General features: G+C 34.5%; 2 protein-coding genes across 3 annotated transcripts; one reads left to right on the top strand and one right to left on the bottom strand.

The window, feature by feature from the left end:
* Positions 1–1,290: 1,290 nt before the first annotated feature.
* ifnphi4 (interferon phi 4) lies at positions 1,291–3,070 on the top strand (the record flags this gene model as incomplete). Its single annotated transcript, XM_084433500.1, has 5 exons — positions 1,291–1,563; positions 2,414–2,488; positions 2,585–2,728; positions 2,820–2,897; positions 2,981–3,070. 5 exons carry the CDS (start codon positions 1,291–1,293, stop codon positions 3,068–3,070), a joined length of 660 nt encoding a protein of 219 aa, XP_084289626.1.
* Positions 3,071–4,531: 1,461 nt separating this feature from the next.
* On the bottom strand, positions 4,532–10,738 carry cd79b (CD79b molecule, immunoglobulin-associated beta). Of its 2 annotated transcripts, none has more exons than XM_084434868.1 (5): positions 10,559–10,738; positions 9,028–9,295; positions 8,822–8,940; positions 8,368–8,421; positions 4,532–5,726 (listed from the first exon to the last, which is right to left on the bottom strand). In XM_084434868.1, the coding sequence occupies exons 2-5, from the start codon at positions 9,254–9,256 to the stop codon at positions 5,622–5,624; spliced, it is 507 nt and encodes a 168-aa protein (XP_084290994.1). In that variant the 5' UTR covers positions 9,257–9,295; positions 10,559–10,738; the 3' UTR covers positions 4,532–5,621. The 2 variants fall into 2 exon arrangements, with proteins under 2 accessions (XP_084290994.1, XP_084290993.1); XM_084434867.1 differs by having other exon boundaries at positions 9,028–9,324; positions 10,559–10,692.
* Between the last annotated feature and the right edge of the window lie 349 nt (positions 10,739–11,087).

Here is an 11,087-nt window from a genome sequence, read left to right as displayed (position 1 = left end):
AGAGTTCATTTTCACTTCTAAACATTCCAATATTCAGATTTCATTAAATTTAATGTCAACACAACATGTTCTATCTATTGTTTTAAATTGTACACATGCATTGAGTGAACTGAATTTTACTCATAGCCTAAGCTATATGTTTTTGGGTTTGTTTAATGATATGTGCTAATGTTTTTAATATCATTTTTGATAAATCAGGGATGGCCCATTTACCAGACCATCTGGCTAACATTGTCACGGATACATGATCTCAAAATGTTTATACCTTGCAAATAACACTTTATATGAACTGTATTCAAATTGAAATAGCTGGACTTTAAAGTTAACAAAAATAAGAAAAGAAATGAAAAGAAAAGAAACATAGGTATCTAAATCACACATTTAACAAAAAAGTGTCCCACTTTACCTGCATTCACCTTTATTTAAGGGTTTTGGAATTTTACTATTTAAACCAGATTTTTTTTTTTTTATCTTCTTCTTATTATTATTATTATCATCATCATTATCTGTTTTTCTTCATCATTTCATCATCATCATCTGTCGTGTGTTTTCAACTCAAGGCATTACCTGGCAGCATTTTCCAAACTGACAATAGGCTATTTGAAATATGAAATATGAAATAGGTAGCCTATGTCGTCACGACTCGTGACGTCACTGGCTTTCGATTTCACTTTCTAAGGTATTCAGCTTTGGAATTTCTTTCTACAGTAAAAGTCAAGGTTCACACGCAAACGCACAGAAACATGACGATTCTTCTTCTGCAAACCAACAAACAACAAACAAACAGACACAAATTACCAAAATAAATTAATAAACAAAACACACACACTGTATGAAAACATTTGTGTAGGCTAATTAATATATAGGTTATATTTACGGTTTCCAACATTGATTTATGCTTTATTCTGATAAACAGTAAACCTATCGTGTAATTTCTTTGTTTATTTATTTAGAAGTCGTGTTCGTTATATATCTAAGGCAACACGAGTCCATTCACTCTCTCTCTCTTCAGTTTTATTGTTGGCTAGGGCTATACTGTACATTACCAATAGGTCTTCTGTGGCGTTTATACTGTATTTATTCAAGTGTAATGTATTTGTTATTTACTTTAACTGTTCACAATGAGAGATCACTGTAGGAATTCTGATGAAACGCTAAACTTCCCCCACTCAGTCTCGAGCTTGCGCACTGTGGTATACCTATCGCTCAGGTGTGTGGCCGCTGACATCTGAAAAGTGAATCTCATATTCGATTCATGAGATAAGGACATAGCATATATAAGAGGACAGCATGGAGGAGAAGACACAAGATCATCCACCAGCAGTAAAGAACAACCGGAGGACTGAAACAGCAGCAGCAGCTCATCAACCGGATCAACCTGTGGAATCACTGATCATCACTCGAGACATCAGAATGAATGTTCGTCTGGATCTTCAGCTCTGCCTGCTTCTGGCAGTGTGTATCAGCCTTGCGCTGAGCTGCAGGTGGACCAAACATGGTCGAGAAAGTCAATCAAAGTTTCAGCACCACCATAGAATCTCTTTGAATCTCATCAGAACGATGGTGAGTGTTTCTTCTACTTAAAGAATGTCTTCCGATTTTTTTTTTTTTTTATAATTATTTTTCATAGGCCTACCTATATTTTTTGGCTATTCATTGAGAGACTAACATTTGTATTTAAAAAAATTGTCTTGATGGATGTGTAAAAAAAAAGTTTATTTATCCCTATACTGTATCATATTCGATACATGACTTTATAAGGTCTCTAAATGTAGCTGAAGAACCACAATCTTCACATTGATAATTCACACATTTAGTAAGTAAAAGGTCTTTTAGTACAATGTAGAAATGTCCAGTGTGTAAAATAAACGTAAGAATAACTTTTATATTGTTAGGGGATATTTCAAGATGAACACTTACGTGAAGTAACTTAGGTTTACTTGATTACTTGGTATCAATATGATGAAAAATTTTGAGGAAAGTTTAATCTGTCAATCATCATTGTATTGATGATTGATTGATTGTATTGTTTATTTACATTGCATCTTTGCTCCATATCTATATATGGTTCATAAAACTAAACATTTAAATATCATCTTACTAAGACACATTATTGTGAGATCTACTGATACTTACATGAATATATGTCAGTATCTGTTATACTGATTTACATTACAAGCTATCAGAATTTCATCTTACTTTTTGGCCATAATGTCAACCTCTACAGCAACTTTCATATTTCTGCTCAGTTTTGGCCTTTGAATAAAACTGATGAACTTCATATTCTTACAATATCATACTATATGACCCATAACAATCAAATACGATACAATTTTTTTTTTTTTAAGATCTGAATCTGTTCACTCTGTTCAATATAGTCTCTTCATTAAATCTGTTTCTGAATATTTTTCAGGGTGAGATCAATAATGACCGTGAGGGCATCAACCCTATCCCATATGAGCTGATCGATAACCACAGAAGAGCAGAGGTTAGCAAAAATGATTTTTCACAAAAAAAACAACAACCCTGATTTGTGCTGTTGATTATGAAGCTATATTCATATATGTATCTCTATTGTTTTCAGCCTGAGAAGCAGATCCTGTTTGTCATCCAGGCTCTGCAAGAGATCACCGGCCTCTTTGACGACGCCGTCGTGCCCTGGGATGCTAAAAAATTTGATGATTTCTTAAACATCGTCCATTCGCAGATTGATGGACTGCGCTCGTGTGTGAGTACAGTGCGTTTATATTTGCATATATATACGTATATGTCATCAGCAGTCGAGCCAGAGGAACTCATTCTTTTCTTTCTGAATGCAGGGCGATTACAAAATGAAGAAGAACAAAAAGCTGCATCTCTATTTTGAAAGATTGAGACAAATGACAGACCTGAACAAGGTGAGATTCTTCTTCTAGTATAGAAAGATGAACCCTCAGCTGTAAATGTGGAAACTCATCCTAATGTTGCATTGCTCTCACAGGAGGACGGAGGTGAATGGGAGATCGTCAGAAAACGGGTCATAAGTCTGATGAACCAGCTGGAGCATTTCCCCTTCAACATTCAGGCTTAATGACGGGACTTCTAGAAGCTTCGCATTTACAAAAGAACATAAAAATATTTCAGTGTTATTAATCAGTGTTTACACTCCTCTTTTTATTACTGCAGATTCATTGTTATACAGTTGAAAAAGAGTTATATTGTTTATTTATTCTGTTTAGCTTTTATTTATATTAAAGATATTACATTTTAATAATTATTTAAGATATTTATTATTTATTGTTATTTAATATTTATTTTTTATAGATTTATTTTATTTAAACATTTTATAGATTTTATATTATGCATAGTTTTATCCTTATTTATTTATTTATTTATTTATTTATTTATTTATTTATTTATTTATTAATGAATCCTTCATTCTAGCTGTGACATTAATATGCAAAAATGCAGTGATTACCGATTACATAAAAAATATGTATTTTTGTATTTCTGACATTCAATAAAAACTTGAATTCTTAATATATTTTGTGAATTTATTTATGAAATATAAAGAAAGTTGATCAAATCCTTTCAAAAGAAAATGTTTTCCGATGTTAGCACTTTTCAGAACATCACACACACTTGTGGACTTTGTAGAAGTTTAAGAAAAACTGAACATCATACACTAAACAACTGAGGATCTCACACATCATCATCATCATCATCATCATATGAATATGGAAGCCCATTTAATGCTCTGAAACGTCATAATTATAAAATGTTTGAAATTAAAAAGTAAAAATTATGAGAATTTAGGACTTTAAAATTCGCAATTATGACATAAACCCCGGGTTTCACAGACAAGGCTTAAGTCTAGTCCCGGACTAAAATGCACGCGTGAGCTGTTTTAACTAGAAGTCTCTTGTATCTTAAAATATGTAAGTGCCATTGTTTTATCTCAAGATGCACACCAGTAATGTTTTAAGGCACGTTTGTAAAACCTAGTTAAATTTGGGCCTAATCCTGGCTTAATCTAAACCCTGTCTGTGATACCGAGCCAGTATATGACTCTTTGGCCCAGTGTTGTGCCGAATTTCGACACCCAAATTATATTATGCCACCCTAGCATTGGTAGGTTTAGGATTAGTTGTGGATTAGGCAGTCATGTACTGACTTAATTTGGCAGGGGGTCGAAATTCGGCACAACAGGTGTTAAATCTGTTGAAAAGTCGTGTGTATTCCAGCCTGAAAATGATTTCGACTGTTAGTTTGTCTGAATGGCCATAAGATGGCGCGCTTTCCCTGCAGCTCTTACAGCACTTTATTATTAGAAGACTAAACACGGTCTCTTTCTGTCAGTCTGTGTCTCTTTTTGTATTTCTTTCTCTCTCTTTTCCACATGTGTATTATCCTCAGTCTCAGTCTCCATTCAAGTATGTAGGCTTACTTAATCCATATATAGGCCTACTGTACAGTCCAAACTGAAATGCGATCTGTTTTCTATAGGTTAAAAAAATCAAAGCAAATACTAACATAAAATGAAGAACACGTATTTAGGATTTTGCAATATTTTACTAGTCAAATAGCAAATTCGTGACATTGACAATGTTAAATCCTTGTACAGACGGTCAAATGTTCTTTGCAGATGCTCTTTCAAATGATCATCAGACTTGTGGAGTCTATATCAGAATGCAAAGAAAATATACCGAAAAAAGCTGCTTTGTGGAAAACACCTGATGCTTATTTTAACAGATATGAAGTGAAAGTAGACATTTGATTTGCAGGTTCCTTTAGCTTTGAGCAGTTCCTTACCACTAGTATTTTTATTTCCACACACACAGCACCTTATTATCACGAAAGAATAGCCAGAGCCAGTGCATTTATAAAACAAACACACTCACAAAAAAAAAAAAACACAAAAAAACTAGCACATACACAATATCAGTTGATAAACTGAGTAATAAAGCAAACAACAATAAAAACTTATGTTAAATGTATTACAACCCTGCCAACAAAAATATGTTCCAAGAACGTTTTGCTAACGTTCTCATTAAGTTATGAAAACGTTATTTCTCAATGTTCTCAGAACATAAAAAAAAAAAAAAAAAAAAATTCTCGGTTATGTGAGCATTACATAATGTTTTCTCTATTTTATCATTTTGCAAGTATTACGGGAATGTTACATTTGGATGTTCTCTGAACCATCTGAAAAAAAGTAGTAGGGTAAAATAAAAATAAAAAACATGATATACCGTCCAATTAAAATATTTCAGAAAAACGTTCCATGAATAATGTGTAAACAACTACGTTTTGACAATGTTATTAAAGACCATAACTTTGAACGAACTTTCTATTAACATTACTGGAAGAAGGACAGTACACATCTGAGAACGGTCCCTGTTAGCTGGGAATATTGTGATGTAAATGTGTAAATTCCACAACATCATCAAAACGTATATAAACGGCATGGTTACTCCTTCCGAGATAACAGTTTCATGCTTTAAGTGAAATCTTTTTCAAACATACACTCACACTCAGTGCCATCATCAGTGTGCATACAGCACAAACAGATGTACAGTCGTGATATGGACTGAACGTAATCATTGTTCTGGTGTTGAAGCTGATATCTGGATGTGTTTTTCTCACTCTTGGTCTGGGGACTCAACTTCCCATGGTGCTTCTGTGGGCTGGGCGTAAACAGAGATGTCCTCGTATACATCACCACCACAATGCTCGATTTCTAAACCCTGTACAGCACACAGAGAATCGGGAAAAAACAGATGGATTTCAAAGAATATTAAGAGCATGTGATGTTGTCAAAGTAGTATACTAAAGTAATAAGACATAGGAAGCCATGCATTTCATTTATGAATTATTACAGTTTTTCTCGATTGATAACACACTATAATAACTGATTCAGTTGACACAATTTTCCAAACCATTAATTCAGTTCTCAAAACAAAGACATCTCATAAAATGTTTAAAAGGATTATTCTCCCAAAAATGAACATTCTCACATTAATTACTCACCTTCATGCCGTCCCAAACCAATATGACTTTCGTTTATCATCGGAGAACAAATTGAGATTTTTTTTAATGAAATCTGAGAGATTTCTTTCCCTCCATTGACAGTCTATGCAACTACCACTTTGAAGCCGCTGTGTTGTGTTGACGCGAGAACGGACGTTGTAGCGTGAACGAGCGTTTGAGATTAATATTTTGTAAAGAAAGTGGTAAATTATGTTTTTCCGCAAACAAAGCATTTGCATCGCTTCATAAATTGAGGTTATATCACTGAAGTCACATGGATTACTTTAATGATGTCTTTACTACCTTTCTGGGGCTTGAAAGTGGAAGTTGCGCAGGATGTCAGTGGAGGGACAGAAAGCTCTCAGACTTCATCAAAAAGATCTTCACTTTTACTTTTATGGTTGTTGGAACGACATGAGGGTGAGTAATTAATGACAGAAGTTTCATTTTTGGGTGAACTATCCCTTTAAAACGTCACCTGTTTTCACACACATTCCAGTTTTCTTCATAATTCCTGCGAAAATGCCCTCATTTTATACAGGTTTTAACCATGTTCAGGTTTTAACCATGTTTTAATCATGTTATGTGCTATGTACATACACAGGCTTTTCATACAGCTTACACATACAGTATGATTACAGAACTCAGTACTTTAGATGAAGGAAAACTCACTACTTTATGTTCAGTAAACCGTTGAACGTCCTTTTTTTTTTACATGTATTGTATTTTTGCAGAACTGAGAAATGACTAGGTAGAGAAATTCTTGTCAGAAGACCAAGAAACTACAAAAATATTTGATTAGACATGATGAAAGTTTGAGGTTTGTATGAGTTGGTGTGTAGTTATGAGATTGTGTTTACAGTTTGAGAAAATAGTTTCATGAATTATGTGTCTGCAATCGGGAAAAACTGTAATATAGACAGAACGATCAATTCCTACACAGGAAAAAAGGTCTATAATTCATTAGTGCTGGTTACTTCGTCTATTTTGTAAATTAATTCCAAGTGAAGCCAAAGCAGAATCAACTGTTGAGTGTCTACTAACAGCACCAAAGACCAAAAGACCAAAGACTTTAGATATACAAATACTGTGCACTCATATTTCTATGAATGGGAGAAAGTACAACGCACAATATGGAGGAATAAGTGGTAAAGTCATTGCATCACTGCAGCTGCTTTCAGAAGCTCCAGTTGCAATAGAAACAGTCAGTGTTTTGAGACACACGCTTATGACTGTACATGTGCATTGGCTGGTCCAGCCTGAAAAATGCACATTTTTGGTCATGATTTGAGTGTTCAGACAGTTGTTGTCAGATTTCATTGGTGATTTTAAATATGAAATTTTAATCGTGAGCTTGGTGAACAGCTTTAAAGAGTTTGATGTTTCCCCATTGAGAGAGATAGGAGCTGCACGTGCATGACTGAAATAGCCGCGTTTCAAAGATGGCCGCCGAGTGAAATGACTTGCCTTAAAGGGACTTTGGTGAATGAATCAGGGTTATAATTCATTTTGAAGGTCCCCTTTAGACAGTCTGTTTGACTGTGCAAGTAACGTTGCACCTACATGTCAACTAACTCTCATTCGATTTTTAGTTGAGTATTAGCAAACTGTTAAGTTAGGGTTAGGTGTTAGGGTTTGGATTAGTAGAATCAGCTGACATGCAATTGCAAAGTTACTTAAGGCCCGTTCACACCAAGGATAATAACTACTTTAATAACTAAGTTACTATATTGGTTAGGGATGCACCAATATGAAAACTTTGGTCGATACCGATAACTTTATATTTGAAAGCCGATAACCGATACATTGACCATTGTTATGTAGCCTATATGACAGACTTGGGCTGAACATGTTGCACTTTACTGTATTTTCCTTTTTGAACTGATTTCAATCATATTTCATGCAATTCAAAACCATCAAGTCTCAGCTGAAGGAAATAATACATTTATTAAATACAGTGCTTTAATATGTCGGCCAAATTTTCTTATCGAGCTGATAACGATAACATTAGAAATGAACATATATCGGCCGATATATTGTGCATTCCCTACATTTTGTCAAAAATACTAAGCAAATAATTTTTTGCAGTGCAAACTGACACAGACCAACTGAACTCATTGAACACCGCTCGGCCAATCAAATTCGAGGAAAAGTTTAGAAATGTTCCTATTTGTGTAATGAAATCGCATTGTACATCACAAGTGTAATTTCATGCATTGTCTATCACAACAGACCATGTGTGTTTTCACTTCCTGTAGTGCATGCAACAATAGTTGCAGAACTCTGAGCTTAAAACTCAACCAACCATAAACCAACACATGACAGTAACAAGCAAACCGAATGAACCCAAACCGTCACCTCATATATGTGATCATCCTCAGGTTCTTCATAATCCGCTTCTTCTTTCTTCTCCTGAAACCAAACACAATGAGAAACTGTTGTTTTTGCTCATTGATAACTGAATTATGGCAAAAAACAACAACTAAAAAGTTGGTTAAACTAATTTCGATGGTCCACTTTAGATATTCAACTAACTACATGTCAACTAGCAGTCATTAGAGTATCAGTAGACTGCCTGTTTAATATCCGCTAACACTTTATTTTGATGCTCCTCAACCAATTTTCTACTGACTATAAGTAACTTTGCAACCACATGTCAACTTATTCTACTAAACCAAACAGTCTAATACTCTAATGAGAGTCAGTTGACATGTAGTTGCAAATCAATGAGTTAGTTCACATAGAGTCACCAAACAGTGATGGATACCTCACACAAGTGCACATGGTAATAGAGAACGTTTGTGGCTCTTACCAGCTTGTAAAACTGAACCAGAGGAACGACAATGCACAAAATCAACAGAAAAGCCTGAAGGAAAATGATAACATCCTTGACTCTAGATCTGCGCAAGATAGCTTGGGGATTACTATGTCCTATGGAAGAAACAAAGAAATACAAGTATGGTAAACAGGCTAGCGGAGAAAGAAAGTGAATGACATCAACAACAAATCATCACCTACTGGACACGTCAAGCGCAGTTCCCGGTCCAAGAGTATCATTCAGCTTGCAAAAATAAATGCCGCTGTCCTCAACCTCCACTTTCTTTATGAGAATAGAGGCATTTGTTTTTTCAGTCTTCTCCTTTATATATATTCTTTGGCTGTTGTTGAGTGTGCCTTTGTCAGTCCGGTCTTTGAACCACACTACACGAGCCGGCATAGACGGCTGAGACGACACACAGAACATCATCACATTCTGATCGGTCTTAACGCCAAGGAATCGTGGCTTCTGGAACACATGGATATGTTTTGCCTCAGCTGAAATTATGAGATGGACAGAGAGAAAATATATAAGACAGAACCGGTTTAATATTGCAATGGCCATTTGCTGTAAGTTATCAGCAGAAGTAAAACCATGAAACATGCTTGGCATTATCAAAGACACTTAACAGTATGTGCATCCCACATTATAACTGTTTATTTTTAAGGTGGCACATGCAAACTTGTTTTGAAGCGGTGGGACTTCCTCTTTCACTCACAGATGGGAAGGAAGAGCAACACTGAAAACAAGTCTAGGGCAACTGTAATATGCAAAATGTAATCCTGCAGCTTTTAAATGTAAAACAAAAATCGGTAACACTTTAGAATACTGTTCCTTCATTAATGAATAATTACACAGGAACAAACGAGTAACGCACTATTAACATTCTAGTAACTACTATTAACTGACAAGAAACTCTGATTAACAAATTAGTAAGTAATAGCGCTCAGATGAATGTAGTAGTTCATTATTAGCTAATCAATAACTACTATTTTTTTCATACCTCCCAGAGAACTACTATCTACAGGTTCATAATTAACATGAATAATGCATAATTTCTAATAAAAGGTAATGGTAACCCACTAGTAATGACTCAAGTATTACTACATCATTCTAACATGATAACTACCTAATATTGACTGAAGTCATTGTAAGCTTTTGAGATTTTTGTAAGATTTTGAATAGTAATTCCTTCCAATGGATTTGGTATCACTTTAGTCATTACTAGTGTGTTCCCGTGATCTTCACTTTAGAATACTGATCCAAATAATTAATAGTTCCTTTAGAAAGATGTAGTAACACTTGAGTCATTACTAATGAGTTACCATTACCTTATTATATATTATGCATTATTAATATTAATTATGAACCTGTATATAGTAGTTCTTAGTAGTCTTCAGTGAGGTATGAAAAATAGTAGTTACTGATTAGCTAATAGTGAACTACCACATTCGACTGAACGCTATTACTTACTAATTCGTTAATCAGAGTTTCTTGTTAGTTAATAGTAGTTACTACAATGTTAATAGTGCATTACTCATTTGTTCCTGTGTAGTTATTCATTAATGAAGGAACAGTATTCTAAAGTGTTACCCAAAAATCAAATCAATCGGTTGTAAAGAACTGCTGTCTTAAATAATTCCTCCCATATCTTAAAAAGTGCATCGAAAGAGAACCGCGTTTAAAACTCAAACAAAAATGCAGTTTTTAATGTATAAAACAGCCATTTACCTGAGAGGTAAATCAGCGCCATGACCGAACATCCCAGCAGGAAGGAATGCATGATTTCTTGGTCTTGAAATGCACCTCTCCAAGAAAATGTAGAAGTCAGTACAGATCAGAAAGACAGAACTGAAGGAAGCCAGCTGAAGGGTGCGGGTCATGAAGCTGTGATGATACAATTCCGTTTCTGAGAAGAAACATGCAAATCCATACACCCATGCATCAAAATGATAAGGACGGAGCAAGTGAATCATCTTGATGCAAAATACATTAAGAATGATATAGGCTACTTTACCATTTATGTACAAAGATGACTAAACAAAATACAAATTAAAATGTCAACTGCATGCATCACTGCACTGTAAGATATAAATCTGTAGAAAACAGATCATGTCCTGGTAGAATTTATTTTTTATTTTTTTGTCTTGTTTTTCAGACCAGTACATTTATCTAAACAACTAACAATTTTAAGCAAAATGACTTAAGTCTTGTTTAATGAAATATTTATCAAAATGAAGTTAAATTTAAGAGCTTAAAC

The sequence above is a fragment of the Rutilus rutilus genome (genome assembly GCF_951802725.1).
Source record: "Rutilus rutilus genome assembly, chromosome: 16".
In the NCBI taxonomy this organism is placed as follows: Eukaryota; Metazoa; Chordata; class Actinopteri; order Cypriniformes; family Leuciscidae; genus Rutilus; species Rutilus rutilus.
Note: the sequence above shows the minus strand (reverse complement) of the source record. Positions and strands in the feature narration are given on the sequence as shown.